Here is a 16,990-nt window from a genome sequence, read left to right as displayed (position 1 = left end):
ATACATACATAGTGGAGCGAGCATACATACATACATACATACATACATACATACATACATACATACATACATACATACATAGTGGAGAGAGCATCCATACATACATACATACATACATACATGCATATATACATACATACATAGTGGAGAGAGTATACATACATACATACATACATACATACATATATAGTCGAGAGAGCATACATACATACATACATACATACATACATACATAGTGGAGAGAGCATACATACATACATACATACATACATAGTGGAGACAGCATACATACATACATACATACATAGTGGAGAGAGCATACATACATACATACATACATACATGACCAGAAAGACACAAAAGCAGCAAAAACGGAAATAAAATGACCAGAGAGGGACACAAAATAAACACAGACGGACACTAAATGTTCACAGAAGGACTATTAATATGGGTCTTGCTCCAGTCTATCATTTGTGCTGTGGCTTGTTATGTCAGATACTCTCTATAGTCAGGACAATGGCAACCCACTGAAGCCGTTAAAATGTTGGAAACTTTGACTGTTGTAATGTTTCGTTCGTCTCTTTCTCTGTCTCTGGTCAGTTTTTTTTTTTTTTTTTTTTTTTTGTGAAGCTGCACTTTCATCTTTTCTTGGGTCCTTTGATGGAAACACCCTGTTAAATGACTGTTTCAGGATTGGTTATATGTTATAGGCTATTATATTCACTGTTGTTTACATCATTAACGTGTTTGTTAATAAAAGGAGATTGCCTGAAAGAAGATATCTTGGTTCGATTTTTTGAATTTTATACTATGGGTCTGTGAGCAGGGCACTTAAGAAATCTGTTCACCTTAGTATGTTACTAGACTATTTCTAGAATTGTAAATGTAAATGCTTATGTTGTATCTTTACAAATGAAGTGTCACTGACTTGTTTTCATGAGGTAATGATATGTTGGAAAACTGAAGTGAAGAGGTACGTTTAGGGAAGTTACCTGGGGTCTCCAGTGCTGCTCAAAAACTATACCAGAATTCTGGTCACCAAAGGAGGTAAGTCCATCACACACTCAGCAGGACCAGGATGTCCCTGAGTATCTGCATGTGCATATAGCTGTATGGTATAGGTCTGCAATTCAGTCATTCTGTTGTTTCAAATCCAGTGTAGGCTATATAACAGTCTTGGATTCTCAAAACACAAAATGTAGAACTCTATATTACATTATGTCAAATTTTACTTTTTTTTTTTTTTTTTTAAAAGACCCACCTGAAAATGTAATAAATCTCCAATAATGTAATAAGGTATTACATTATCGGTAAAAATGTTATTGCAATATCAGTCAGAATATTTTATTACATTATTAGTCAAGTTATTGTATTATTGAGTTTTATTACATTTTCGATTGAGTTAAGTGTAAATTTTATTACATTTTCAGGCATTATTACATTTTCAGTAAATTACTACATTATTGGGTGCTACAAGCTTGACAAATCCAAAGAATGCTCCCCGACCACCACAGACAGATTTCTCCCAGGAGTTAGTGAAGACCAAAGACCAGTTCAGTTAATTAATATTACAAATATTCATAAGGTGAACACATTCCCAGTTAATGCTAAAATATATAAGCTGGCTGTATGAAGAAAGTCCTAAAAAAGTTTGACACACAAACTAAAAATGGTGAAGGTGATAATGTCAGTGTTGTGTTTAAAGGTTGTTTCTGCTGTCCCCAAGTGGCCCAGAACAAAATTAAATCTAGTAATACTGGTTTACTCATCACCTCCGACAGTCTTGTTACTGATGCCTCAATTTATAAAGAGCCTTTTGAGATGGAGCTAGTTTTATTTCTTTATTGACCATTATAAGTCTTTTCCACCAGCAGGGAACCAGCCCTATTCAGGTTCACCCACCTAATTTTTTGAACCTCTAACCAAAACTTAAGAGTGAACCATTTCAGTTAACTGGACTAAAAATGAAAACTAGACTTTAGGAGAAAAAACTGAAACATTGTGTGCCTCAATTATAAGGAAAATGTCTGGTTTTAGTTTGTCAGTTTGGTCAAATTCGTCAACAGAACAAACATGGAGGCATTGTTGCATGTTTGAGACTGGGGTGTCTGTGTCAGTTGCCTTTGTTGCAAGACCTATTCAATAAGAATGGTGAAAAGACCAACGCCATCTTGGAAACTGCAGGAAACACTGTCAAGAACCTTGAATATAGTTCTGAAAACTATCCAATTAGGTTCACAGACTCAGTACTGACAAAAGACAGAGACAAGTTTTCAGAATAAACCAAATGTTTTATTGAAATAGTCAAAACAGCAGGAACCAGAGCTGCTGGGTGGAAAAATTAGTAGCCAAAATAAAATGTCTGAAAACCATTAAGGGGAATAAAATATTGCTTTATTGCAATTACTAAAAAAAAAAAAAAAAAAGCCCAGGTAAGGGAAAATGACCTGAGGCCACTTGGAGAGGCAGATTACTATTAAGATTAATGAGTGTTCAGGGTTGTTGCTACTTACTCACCTCAAGTGGTGCAACACGGTAAAACTTGACTCAATCCTCACAGCAAAAACTGTGCGATCTACATTCATTCATGTCCCCCCACTCACATGCATAAAGTGCTCGCTGTGAGCGGCTGTAGCCTCTGAACAATATGGCTGTTGGCTTCCCTGAAAGAAAGGCAACAGACACATTTTCAGCCAACATGTCAGACAAAAGCTAAAACAGAAAGCAGCCACTAAGAACACAGTGTTAAAAATGTTGACTTGGGCATGTGAATTGTTTGCTTCAACCACATACCTGGAACAACAAACACTGCAAACCACCAAATGAGCCAAAAGGGGTCAGCATGGACCAACAGGTGTTTTATATAATCTGATCTGGTCCTGATTAGGGGATTGATTAGAGGGAGGAGTCAGACCTGCGGCTGCATTCACAAACATAACACATAATACAATGTTCACCCGCACAGACAAGTCTTCTGCACCATAAATACATAAATACATACATTTGTTGTTTTTTTTTTCACCCTTTTCAAATCTTTTTTTATTTTTGTTAAATGTTGGAAAATTGTTTACCTCTTTTACCTCTTTGGGTCATGAAGTTATTGAAATACAAGTAAGAAGTTTAGAGGAGAAATCAACTCATAGATAACTGAAACATAGCAACAAGCCACAGGCCAAAAAGTTTGGAAACATTTTATAAGATGATGTTTCAACATAACTAGTAGAAGAGTACATTTCTCTTTGAAATGTAGAAAATAGATGTATATAATAGCACAAAACTGAGATACTCAAGTGAAGTACAACTACTTAAAAGGTCAATTCATGGTTTTTTTTTTAAACACTTAACACCTCCTTATAGAGTTTTCGGGACAAAAAGGACAGGATTTGAGATTTGGGACAACTGCTTGTGATTCAGGACTCCTGAATTTTTCAGGACGTCCGGTCACCCTACGTTTAGATAAGCACACTAACCCGGCTGCAACTTCACAGGCAAATGCACTTCAGTTCTCCATAAATCACATGAGCTGGAAAAAATAAAAGTTTTCACGTGATTTATTATATCATTATCTTGAAAAACTGGTCTTTTGTTTTTCTCATCACAACGAGATAATTAACTTGTGATCTCAGCGTAATAACATTAAAACAAATGATTGCAAGCATGGCGACTCACAGCTTCCGTAACTTTAAAGCCATTACTTTTGTGAAAATGTGAAAATTTGAAGCCATGATTCTTACCTACTTGAGTACAACATCTGAGTATTTCTACCACCTCTGCTGCACAGTGATTTTTGCCAGATGTTTGGCCCGTGGTGACATGTTGCATATTGTAGTTGTGTTCCCTGTGCGTTGTGATTATTTCACGTTGTTGACTGATGTATTGATTCAGCCATTGTTGTACAGTTGTTAATAATTACAGTCAACACACTGCAAATACAAAAAAACAAATGTTGCTTTGAAAACTATTTATTTGAAAGCTTCAAAAAAATTCCATACTAGAAGATCCCACAAGAGTTTACTGCTTTTTTAAAGATTTATCCTCACAATACAACCCAAATACTAATAAGGAAAAAACACATGCTATTGCAGGCATTTTCTCCAATTCTCAAATATGCTATTCTGTACTACAAGTACTGTACAGAGACATATAAGATTCCACGCCACTGTAAACGCAGGATGTTTGTATTGTTTATACACAAAAATAAGCAACCTTTCCGATTCATAATCCAGTTAAAGCAGAAGAACAAACATTTTTTCTCATTTTTTAAAGGACTGCAATGCGAAAATTTGTACAATTTCAAGATTAGACTAAAAAAGCTTATCAAATCAGAACTAATATATTGCCACAACACTAAAACCCTAACTACACACATACAAACATACATGCATTTTGTTAATTCTTACATATGTTGGTATAAAACTGTTGTAGCCTTCACTTTTTATTAGTTGCATATAGGGGTGCCACAATGTCAATATTAAATCAGAAATCGATCTAACTGAGCAAAATTGTCCTGCAGCATCTGGCAGTCCGAAGAAAAATACAGCACTTCAGAGACGACACAAGCAACAGCATAGACTAAAGTGCTAAAAAAATATGTATTTAAATAAAAAAAAAAAAATCAAATCATGACTTTAAAATTGAAAGTCAAATTGAATCGTGGATTTGGAGACTTGTGACACCCATAGTCATACATAGAAGTAGAGAAACAACAAAATAAATGTAATAAAAGTAAAAACTGCTGAATTACTCAGCCTGAGGTCAGATGTGGATGTGTTGAGAGGAGACACACATCAGCGTGTCAAAAGCATCAGTGCCAGCAGGAGGGTGAGGACAGGAGAGGCCACCAAAGCGGGAGAGAAGCCAAAAATACTGCAGCAGGAACAAAGGAATGGATTAAATAACATCATACGTGGAGGATTTTCCATACATGCCTCAAAGCGTTGTGAAAAATGACTCTATCACCCATAGGTTATACAGCAGCCCACCTTAATTTAGAGCAAATTTTAACTGAATTTCCTGAATAACAGCAACATCCACTAAAGTTATATTAGGCACTGGTCCAACAAGATTAACAGCTGGTGGAGCCGTATTCACATGGCGGCCATTTTCCTCTGACGTCACTCTCAGGGTGGAAAGCTAAAAGTTGTAGCTACTTCTGGGTTCCAGGTTATGAGTCGTATAAACCTACAAAATCTGACAAATCATTATCATTTCACAGCCTCTTGATCAGCAGCTGAAACAGACAACAGATAATGTACAGTGAAAATCTGGGGGAACATATTTGAAGCTAAAATAACATATTTGATAATTAATTATTCGTACATTTATGTGACTTAGAACCTGAAACACGGGAGTACAACTTTTAAGTTTCCCACCCTGAGTGTGACATCAGAGGAAAATGGCCGTTGTGTGAATGTGGTGAACTCTCCTGAAATATGGAAATATAAACTGCTCAAAAAAATTAAGGGAACACTTGATCATCGTAATACAACGCCAAGTCAATTAAACTTCTGGGATATCGATCTAAGCGAGTGTAAGCGACTGTGAATCAATTTCAGCGACTTTGGTGCAAATGAAAGTGACAACAAGTGGACAGGAGAGGCAACAGCAAGACAAACCCCAAATGGGAATGGTTTTGCAGGTGGTGGTCACACACCATTTCTCTCTCCTTATCCTTCCTGACAGATTTTTCTCTAGTTTTGCATTTTGCGTGGAAAAGATACAAGGACAAAAGCCTTTACATGTGGAGAGACCAAGTAGCGCCACAGGATGCCCTGATCCAGGTCTGGGAAGAGATCCCCCAGGACACCATCCACTGGTGCCCAGACGTTGTCGGTTGTTGGATCAATCTGCGATTTCAGTTCTTCACTTTGATTTTTGGTGTGATTTTGAATCCAACCCTCAGTGGGTTAATGATTTTGCTTTCCACTGACCGTTCTTGAATCATTTTGTTCTCATCTAATTACACAATGAAGATATCAATGTATCAATAAAGATTTTCAACTTGAATATTTCGTTCATCAGGATCTGATGTGTAATTCAATGATCTCTTACTTTTTTTGAGCAGCGTATTTTATTTCATGTATTAATCTGAGGAAGTCTGTCCACGCAGATCTGATGTTTTCGTCTGCTGTCATTTTAATTACAGAGTTAGATACAGACCCTTTTATGTAACTAGTCAAACAGCCTCAACAGCATCAAATAAGCCTTTTCAAGCAAACTAAAAAAATATACTGAAAGTGTAAAAAGTGAGTAAATCAGAATACCTCTTGTCATCTGTTGTTCTAGGAGGTGGACGGTGGGTGATGGGTGGACGGTGGGTGGAGTGTGGATCGTGGGTGATGGGTGGACGGTGGGTGGAGTGTGGATCGTGGGTGATGGGTGGACGGTGGGTGGAGTGTGGATCGTGGGTGATGGGTGGACGGTGGGTGCTGGGTACGATCCTGTAAAATACATGACATCATTTTAAAGGCATATTTAAAATCCAAGTCGGCATATTTCTTTAAGTATTGTTTTAAAATGAGAAGCTTGATGACACAGTGACCTACCGTGGGCATGGGCCTTCATTCAGATCTTTAGGAGGACTTGCGATGGGCACTGGTCGTACTTTAGGACAGGGTAGAGCGCTTCCATTAACTACAGGAGTGAGATCTAACAAAGGAAAAACATTTGACACAGTAGTGTTATGCAACAGATTTTCCACTTTGATGTAAAGCGACATAAAACATTTCAAACACGTCTGTTGCAGAACAGTTACAATTAAGTTTAACAGCAAAAACATTGGCTGCACTTTATTTTATAGTACACTAATAAGTCTCAACAAACTTAACTTCATATTAAATCATAGATAAAAAATATATTATATTTATTAGACAGTATTAGACCCTTATAAGGCTTTATTAGAGGTGACACATTACAACAAAACTCTACTGTAAACTAAAGTGTATTATTTCCCATTTTTAGACTATTAATAGACTTTCTTGGGGGGTAATTAAAGACACAAATCACATTATCTGCCTCTAGTATTACAATGAGTCTCTGCACTCACCTACAGACAAAATATTCCCCTCACTCTATAATTTTGTGCCTTGCTTTGTAGATCTGGTTCACATATTGTTTTTAGATGTGGACGTAACAGATATGTGATTTCACTCTAGTTTACAGTACAATTTTGTTATAATGTATCCCTAATTCTAGATTATTTTGTCTGATTTGATACAAACTTTGGTTTGTCAGATCTTATTTGTTTACTGTAAAATGATGTGCGATAAAAACATTTTTTTTTTATAAACGTGCCTTGGAAGTCGAAGAGGAAAACGATGCTCCCGCCCTTGAGGTAGTCTCTGGTTTTAATTTGTTCCAGACGAACAAAATACGTTTTGCCGAGCCTTGGTCCAGCATAGACGGTCTCATTCTTCTCATTGACAAATGGGTTCCCAAACTCACGAGGATTGCCCCAAACAAAGGTATCTGTTTACAGAAAGCATTTAAAGTGTTAAAGGTAAATAATCAGACAGTGATGAGTTTTCTTTCTTTCTTTTTTTTAAAATTCCTTCATGTTCTTTTAAACTTACTGTTAGGCCCAAATACACTTCTGTCACTGGTGAAACTGCGTTGCTTGGACATTTGCTGGCGGATGTAGGGGTTCTGATCCAGGATTTGGACGGTCACCTGTCTTTGTGGGATAGGCCACTCCAGCTGATTGTCGTATTTACCAGAGAAAAATTGGATGAACAGCGTAGCACTCGTCCTGAACAGTTGAGCCCCGACCTTATAAGCATAGCCAGCTCTGGAGTACTGCAGTGGAGAGTATACGAGGGTTCCATACGCACTAGTGTTCAGAAGGTGCTCGAAATCATTTAGCTGCATGGTTACGTGTGGACATTCGGTCTCGGACAGGTTGATGTCATCGATTGAGAAGCCGCCTGAAGACATTCCTGCACCTTTGCGAACTTCAAACACCACCTGGAAGTCCCTGGTGGCGTTCAGGGAAATGTGCTGGATCTGCCAGTGAGATGTCTGCTGACCTGGAGAAAGAGCGTCGTGATGACTAGATTGCTTTATTTGTATATTAATGGCTGCGCTATCAGCCGTAGAGCAGATGATACCAGATAATCAAACAGCCTGATGTTACCCGTGATCTGTCCCATGAGGCGCAGGCTTCCCGTGACGTCCAGTTCATGCTGAAACTCTCTGATCCAGATGTTCAGTTGGTCTGATTCGTTCCCACTGTGGTAATAGTAGAACTGGAGACACTGGATAGGACACTCCCGATTGAGACCCATCCTCTTGGTCTCCAGCCAGGCTGAGTCTCCCTCCCGACCTGATGTTGTGCTAGCATGCATGAAGTAAGCGTCCTCATTACCTAGAATAACATTGTCCAAAATTAATATGTTATGGTCGACCTCTGAACTTAATATCTACATATAAGGTGCATATCATTCAAAGAAAAAATAGAACTGACAAAATATATTTAATACTTTTACTTGTCAAGTAGGAGGAGTTGATGTCTTTTGGAGTTGAAAAAATGTCAAAATGACAAGCATAGCCATGGTGAGTAGCCATTTTGCTTTTTATTTCTCTTAAAAATAATGAAAACACATTTTAAACCATGATTTTTTTTTTATTAAGCTTTGATCTCTAAGGGCCATGGAGTTGACATGTTATGGTTAAGACGAATCTGATAGCAATATTATTTAATGAATTTGTCAAAATGCTTACCAGTGCTTGAGCAGTATTCCCACCTTTCTTAAAACCAGGAAGTGAGGTAATGGTGAGCCAGATTATATTTTACATCTAACACGGTGGATTAAGGATTTATTTTCAACCTGCACTGAGCTGCTGATTGTTGATCAGTGGAAAGACAAACTGAGACATTTTGGTTGAGTTTCTGTCGAGTTTGAAGTGTGTTTTAAGAACAAGCTTTGTTCCTTAAAAAAAGAGAAGCTTGAATTCAGAAGGTTAATGGTTTATCATGGCCAACAGGTATAAAAAGAGTTTTAAACAAACATTAAAGGTTGATTTCTTTATTTATTACACTAAAACAGCCAAGACAGTCTGTGAAAGGAACAAACACACTGGTTAAGACATCTCCTAGTTAAAACCACAGGGGGGACTACCCGGATTATCGCCTCTTGAGGCACAAAGTGGTTTGACGAGACAAGACGAGCCAGGAATAGCTAGTTAGCATGCTAACACATTACATCAATACATCTATGAAATAACATCATAACTATTGCTTCTTTACCTTCCTTTGATAATAGTTCATTTTAAATGTTTTAAATCTGAAGTCTTGCCATATTATATATGTTGCTCCTTTAATTGAATGATATGTCCATAAGATTTATGTTGCAAATCTGATTTTTTTTTTTTAGAGGGCATTTGTCGCACTTGAATGATAAATTAACTTTAGTTGTTTTTTTTTTTAAGCCAAACTTAGTTTTTTTTGGTTGTTTCTTTTTAATAAATGTTGAGATACGACTTTTGTGTCATTCACTTTTTTTTATTATTATTTTGGGGGGCTTTTATGCTTTTTTTTTAAAACATTCGACAGGTGAAAGATGAAAGATGAAATGAAGGGAAAGAGAGACTGACATGCAAGAGATCCCTGGTTGGATGGGAACAGGGAATATCGTGGTTCAACGTGAGCGCCGTAGCGTTTCATTAAACACTAAACAACTGCAGAATTTCAGTTTTAAAATCATAAAAATCTTACGTTGATGAGCATGACTGCCACTGGGTAGACTGGTGTGGTCAGAGCTAGGACCCCCGGGAACTTTCATTTCCGCTTCCCAGCCGTTTCCACTCTTTGAACATCGGTTCATTTCACACATGTTCCCTTTAGAAAAGCCGCAGTACATCCTAAATGCGACAGATGAGTCTGTAGAGGTGAATGAAAAACACAGGTTTTTACTTCAGATTCATCTGTCATTTATTTTCCGTCAAAAAAAAACATGTCAGAAAACGGTCAGTGTTTCCCAAAGACCAAGATGACATCCTTCTTGTTCTGTTCACAACCCAAAGATTACTGTTATGGAGGACTAAAGAAACAAATGAAATTCACACATAAGAAGCCAGGATTAGAGAATTTTGATTTTTTTTCTTTAAAAAAATAACTCAAACCAATTTATTGATTCTGAAAATAGTTGGCGATTAATTTAATAATCGATTAATCACTGCAGCTGTAGTCACTTTGAAAAGCAAAACAGCCTGATTTTTCTTAAACACATTTTAAGTTCTTGCATTCATAAAGAAGTTCCTGGGCTGGAACTTAGACTTAAAAAAATTAGATCTGTCTAAGTAGATGTTAGTTATCAAAACAATCTCAGAAACATTCCTAAAACTGGGTGCCGGTCCCTTCAAACTCTAAACACTTACTGCATTTGTAGAGGAGGTTCAGCTCCAAAACATCACTGGGACTCACTTCCAGCCTCTGACCAATAACATCCTGGAATGCCGGATCTTTGGTGTTAATCGTCGTGCCGTTGCCATTACTGAATGCATACGGGCCGTAGTGCATCACTGACAGGTAGTCATACTTGACTCCTTGGGTGGTGCTTACATCTTTGCTTTTTTTTACAAAATTATTCTCATAACCTAGATGACACAGAAGAACAACTATTGGTTACAGCAGGCCACGTTAAAAAAATCTCATGAGCATTAATCTGGTTAAAGCATACAATAAAAATGGAAGAAATTAATAACACATTGATCTCTTGCCATGCAAAATGATAAGAGCTGAGCTTCATAGTTAAACAAATAACATTTTAATATTTAAATCTAAAAGATTACGGTCTAATCTAATAATTAATAACACTTGATAAATATATATAAATGTTCCTCCTGCAAGTTGAGGATGCGTCACATTTTTATTCAAGTAGAAGTACAGATACTCGTGTAAAGAAGACTGAAAAAAGTAGAAGTTAAGTTCATTTTAAACCCTCTCTAGGTGCTTTGTACACTTTGACACAACATATATAAAGAACAGGAATATCAGAATGAAATTTCTAATGAAACCTGATATGATGTTCTCGAAGGCAATGGTCACATAATTATCTCTGTCATATCTGGACTGTTCATGGTTGAAGCCAAGAGCATGTAGGAACTCGTGCTCCACGATGGCAATAGTATCACAGTATCTCCCGATGGAGAGGGTCTGTCCGTTCGGCAGTACTCGCCCAATATATGAAAAACATCTAAAACAGAAAAGGCACTGGTCAGGAACAATCATTAAGAACATCACTGACCTGATGAGGAGCCTTATCATTGTAGAACAAGTTAAAATAATTAGCACATTTTCACTCAAAAAAATATAAACACAACACTTTTGTTTTTGCTCCCATCTTTCACAAGTTGAAGCAAAAGACGTAGAACTTCTCCTGTGAACACAAAAGGTTTATTTCTCTCAAATTCTGTTTTCGAATTTGTTACGATCTGTGTTACTGAGCGTTTAAACTTTGCCAAGATAATCCATCCACCTGACAGGTGAGTCATATAGAGACACTGATTGAAAGGATGATTACTGCGTGTCTTCGACTGGTCTGTCTGTGGTCTTGGGGTTGTTTTTGTTAGTAATTTCCCCTTTTATTTTGATCTATTTTATTTTATATTGTTTCATTTTGGACCATTTGGATTGTTTGGACTACTTATCCATCCTTATCAGCTGTCAGTAGCCATCCTTATCAAGTGTCAATATTAAAAGAATATTAAAAGAATGTAACCTGATATTTTCCTCAAATAATCGATTAGTTGTTTAGTTCAAAAAATGTCAGAAAATGTTGAAAATGTTTGATCAAAGCTCATGGTGACATTCTAAAAAATGTCTTGTTTTTAATTAAATAATTAATATTTTTTCACTTGATGCCATGATAATGAATTGGCAGCTGTTTGTGCACTGTGCATAGTATCATTCTTTAATTTAAATTTGTAATAATAATCCCAATTTTTATTAAATGTGTCTCTAATCTGATTACGTCTTTTATCTGTAACTTAAATGGAATACAGTTACTGTTTTTTTTGCATCCAGATTATGTAATCCCATTACATGTAATCCACCACTCCTCAAGGCTAATGGTCACAATAAAAGGCCGCTCTATAATGTGCAGTTTTAACCTGAAAAAAATAATTTATTAGGCATTGGACTATGGCTATTTCACACAGGACTACAGATTTATTTAGCTCCATTTATTTCCCCAGGAAGGCAAAGTCATGATCTGCCTGACTCTTACCTTGATATTCTTAACCTTACTTTAACCAATCTCTCCTCAAGCCTAAACTTAACCAACCTAATCAATGAGTATTAGCCAATCAGGGGCAGAATAGGGCTGGTCATGCCTTTGCTCTCCTGGGGACAGACAAAGGTATCTGTAGTCTTAGTAGCTCTAATATAGTTAGATGTTGTGGACAGAAGTGGCAAATAAGACAGACATAGATGCAATACATATAAAAAAAGGGAAGAAAAATGATACATACCCACCCAACTTTTTGACAGAAATGAAGAAGTCCTCAGAATCCCTCGGTTTGAAGTCAATGCAGGACTTCAACCTGAACTGCTCAAGGCCTCTCAGGATGACTCCTTTGGCGTTCATCTCTTGTTTGTGAGAATTGCGTCACAGGGATAAACGAAGAAATAACAATTTAAATGCATTTAATGGACGAGGAATTCATGCTTGTGTGTATTATTCTGAGGCGCTACTCTCACAAATTTCTTCTGTGCTCAGTGGAGGGCAGAACAGCGGGTTGCATTGTACATGTGGATGGTGGGAAACTATGTTCACCTATAAAATCGCAAACATTAACTTCGGTCAAATAGCTCTGTTCACTTTAATGTGTGACTGGGCGCTGCAGTATGGCTCCAATGTGACAACAACCTCCATCTAATTGATGCTGATTGAGCTGTAATGCCTGGTGCACAATCATGTGATCTATTTCACTTACTTCCTTAACGTCCCATAGGCCTGTTCCTCCCTAACTCCTACAGATTTTTTGAGTTATTAATTATGCAAAAGAAAATATATTTACCAAGATCATTTCCCAAAACATATGGGACTGGGGATGTCCATCGTCTGCTATCGCCAAGAATGGCGCTCCTTTGGATGTCTGGTGACTACGAATTATAAAAAATGTTTTGAGTGACACAAAAACGAAACATACATATGCTTATTATTTTAATAATTCACTAAAAAAAAGTACTAAACCCACCTCCAGAATATCATCATCAATCAAACCTGAGAGAAAGCATAAAAAGTTTTTTATTTTAAACAAAGAAAAAATTAAAAGTTAATGACACTATAAGGCCACGAAAAAGGTGCTCTGTCAAATGTTAATCTGCCAAAACAATCTCACCACAAGGTTCATTTAATGATATGAAGATGTTTAATTTTACCTTTGTTTGCATCTATAATGTCCTTCTCTTCACCAATATCTGCAAAAAAAGATGCAATGCTGCTTTATATAATAACACTGATTAATGAAAAATAATTATGTTAAATTATTTTTATAGGGATGTAACTACACCAAAAACCCACAGTATTAATATCACAGTAAAATCCATGATGAAATATTTATCATGATATAATAACACAAAGAAAAATCTGGTGTGGTACAGCATTTTTTGCTTTCAGTTTAAAATGCTCTCTCATTCTTTAATAAATTAAAACTAGCCAGCCATGACTTAAACATGTGCAAAAAGTTAACATTAACTGTCTTTGAGAAACAATTCAATAGTCAGAGTCAGTCCTATAAAAACAAAAATAATGAAATAAATTAAATAATGTAATATTGCAGTAATTATTGTCACAGTTCAGTATGATAGAGAGTTTTTTTTAAAATTGCAATATATATTTAATATACTGAAGGATATTAAATAATACAACTTACCTATTACACCGTCATCCTGTAAGAAAAATCACATTTGATCACATCAACAAATGTAATGATGTAATTCTTCTTCTCTAACATAGAATAGAAGAAACAACACAATTATATTTACCAATAATCACTTCTTGTATTAGTCTATGAGTAAAATGTACTCAAACTTGAAATTTAAAGTCAGCGGGATGCTATCTGTGCTCATGATTCTACACTATTTCAAATGAGTCTTAATAGCGTAAAATACAAATTTCAGAATAAATACTTCATTAATTCATTAATTAAACACTTAAACAAATCAGTGTTAGTTTATTCTGAGTGTAGCATGAAATACATCATTATCTGACAGAAAGTACAACAATAAATAAATACTTACTGGATTTAAGAATGCTGATGAAACTGCCAAGTTCACAACAAGGAAGATGAGGCCTTTCATCCTTGCAGTGTGTCTTGGACTAAATTTAAATCATACAACAGAGACAACATGAAGCAGCATAGATATATTATGCTATTACTGACATGTATTAAAGCTGCTATAAGTTTAAATGCCAACCTGTGTGACTGTCTGTTCCTCAGCTGTATATGAGACGTTTCAGTGCTGACATGAGGGTTTTAAGCAGGTGCAATGAAAAAACAAAACAGGTTCCGGACATTTCAAGGAACTGCACGTCACTGCTTAAAAATGCCTGAGCTATGACTGTTTGAGTTGTGCTGTCAAGACTAAAATTCTTTGTCATTGTCACACTTGATAAGCACCTTCACGTCAGGTTATTATCAGACTTTTGTGAAGCACACACAAAAGCTCTTGGAAAATTCTTGCCAGAGATGAATTGATACTTATTGAAGTGAAATTAAGATTACAGCAACGACACTAGACTATGCCCTGCTGTCTCTGTCTCTTTGATCTTCTCATTTGATCAGACATTATTTATTTCATCATTTTAAGTTGTGCATTAGCATCTTGATTGTTGTTGTGGGTCTCATTCTCTGATATGCAGTAATGCAGTACAACTGGACAAGGTAATTGATGTTAAAAGTTCTTGTCTGAAGTCCTGTGGCGTGTGGAGATTATTGATGAAGGTTTAACATGTTCATTTAGGTTTAGCAAGTTAAATGCTTATAGAGACGGTGTGGATTATTTGAAGCGGGGTTGTATCCTTATCAATAGCCAGTGTATTATCTACTATACAGTAAATGCCAGTTGGGATGCCCACAGTTTGGAGAAACATCACCATCACACTGTGGAAACTTGCCACCTAAAACAGGTGTACGCTATATTTAGAATATTTGGCCGCTTTTCTTTGCTTGTCAGAAAGCTTTTTCTGATGGAAATTCCACAGTTTTATAAGCCAAATATTGTTCTCTCTCTCGTACGCAACCAGACTCCAAATCAGTCATCTTACTTCACAGGACAGGGGAGGTGCTGGTGCTGCTTCTTTGTTTGTATTTTTGTGTGACTTGGGTGAATTCAAACTAACCTTTTAATATGGTAAAGTCATCCAGAAACACAAACTAATTAACACAATGCATCCTGCTATTGAGCTGCACCACTGGACTCGGGAGGTGGGGGGAGGGATTGCTTCACCTGGTGCAACCATGTTCCAAAAGATGCCACAAAAGTGCCCAAAACTGCACATGATAAAGTGCCCTAAACAGTGGCCAGTTTTTTTTTTTTATCTGGAAGGAGACACAATAGCCAGTCTGCCTGACTAGAATCAAGTATTAAATACCAGCCTGGGCCCCATTTCACAGAGCCTTCGTAGCACTACGTGCATCGTAAGTTGTATTTTAAGGTCTCCAACTCTGGGAAACAGCCCATAAGCTTAAGGGAGACCTTAAGATACAACTTATGACATACATAGCGCTAAGAAGGCTCTAAGAAACGGGGCCTTGATTGGGATCAAGGTACAAAAAGCTGAGAACAGCTGGTCTAAGGTGCCCTTCCAGTGAACAAAACATGATAAAGTGCATCACTACTTTTTGCAAGAGCCAGGCTGCATACAGCTGGTGCCCTTTTCATTTTTTTCCTACCCCTACTGGAGTCTACCATTGAGCTGCACAATGGCAGTGGGCATAAAAAAAATATTTTTAAAAAGCACTTCTGTACTCATGGAAGTCTGAACTTCCACCTTGATGACAAAAATGCTATGAATGGGGTGTGATCCTGTCTTTCTTGACACTGAAGCCTCTAAGTTTCAGTAAATATATCAGGGTGACTGTTGTTAGAGTGCCTGGCTCATAAAGTAATCAAATGTCTTGTGCAGAAGTATTACTGATTTGTTTGCAGCGTGTTTTATGTCACAGATTGTTGGCATTTGGTGCTGTGTTGTCTTTTGGATATGTATTGTTGCTGCGTTTCCTTTCTGTATGTTTAATTACCCGTTTTGTTCTTGCACTATATTGTTCACAGTAACGCTGTGGAATTTTTAGCTGTGACATTGGGGCGTGGTGGTGGGAATGGTTTATTGCAGAAAGGCATATAACTTCCAAATGAATTCACAGACTTGCAAAAGACTTTGTGAAAAGGTCAGTCATGAACCAAAAGACAGCTGATGAAAGGTTAATGTCTACTGGCATAAAGGAGGTGAGGCCTGTAACAAAAAGGTTAGGGTTAGGGTTTGTGTAGACTCTTGTGGGAGGCGTCAGTCTCAGCACATTTCCTATTTTAAAGGTGAAAGCTAGCTACATTCCCTATACTGAAGCCACACCCCTTCATAACTTATTGTTTGTTTTAGGCACTTGTGGGAGTCGTGCACTAAGTAGAGTTCAGTTTTTCACTAGTGATTTTTTGCCTCAGCTCCTATACATTAGCAGTGACCCCTTTCATAAGTCATGAACCGTCGCAGCAGGCGTCATTAGACTTGGCAGAGAGTTATTTTTTCCTTTAGTGTGACTTAATTCCGCTACTTAAGCTATGAAGGTCAAATGGTTTTGTGTGTGTGTGTGTGTGTGTGTGTGAATGCACATGTGGATGCATGTGTGTATGTACATAGTTGGTTACAGCTATTGTAAATTCACGCTTTTTTTGTTATGCAAAGGCAGTTTTGGTGACCGTGGTATGATTTACAGTTAGAAGGAAATTGTATGCATGCTTATGGCAAGTAAAAATTGCACACACAAAAAA

At 36.9% G+C, this 16,990-nt stretch overlaps 1 protein-coding gene across 1 annotated transcript; it reads right to left on the bottom strand.

The window, feature by feature from the left end:
- Positions 1 to 4,437: 4,437 nt before the first annotated feature.
- LOC146321841 (meprin A subunit beta-like) lies at positions 4,438 to 14,479 on the bottom strand. Its single transcript, XM_084727130.1, has 16 exons — positions 14,420 to 14,479; positions 14,243 to 14,321; positions 13,876 to 13,891; positions 13,382 to 13,420; positions 13,198 to 13,223; positions 13,018 to 13,102; positions 12,469 to 12,586; positions 11,014 to 11,192; positions 10,375 to 10,593; positions 9,713 to 9,877; positions 8,132 to 8,362; positions 7,572 to 8,024; positions 7,294 to 7,467; positions 6,546 to 6,648; positions 6,264 to 6,440; positions 4,438 to 4,866 (listed from the first exon to the last, which is right to left on the bottom strand). Exons 2-16 carry the CDS (start codon positions 14,300 to 14,302, stop codon positions 4,788 to 4,790), a joined length of 2,124 nt encoding a protein of 707 aa, XP_084583256.1. The 5' UTR covers positions 14,303 to 14,321; positions 14,420 to 14,479; the 3' UTR covers positions 4,438 to 4,787.
- Between the last annotated feature and the right edge of the window lie 2,511 nt (positions 14,480 to 16,990).

This window comes from Lutjanus erythropterus, chromosome 9 (genome assembly GCF_056507025.1).
Source record: "Lutjanus erythropterus isolate fLutEry1 chromosome 9, fLutEry1.hap2, whole genome shotgun sequence".
Classification (NCBI taxonomy): domain Eukaryota; kingdom Metazoa; phylum Chordata; class Actinopteri; order Lutjaniformes; family Lutjanidae; genus Lutjanus; species Lutjanus erythropterus.
Note: the sequence above shows the minus strand (reverse complement) of the source record. Positions and strands in the feature narration are given on the sequence as shown.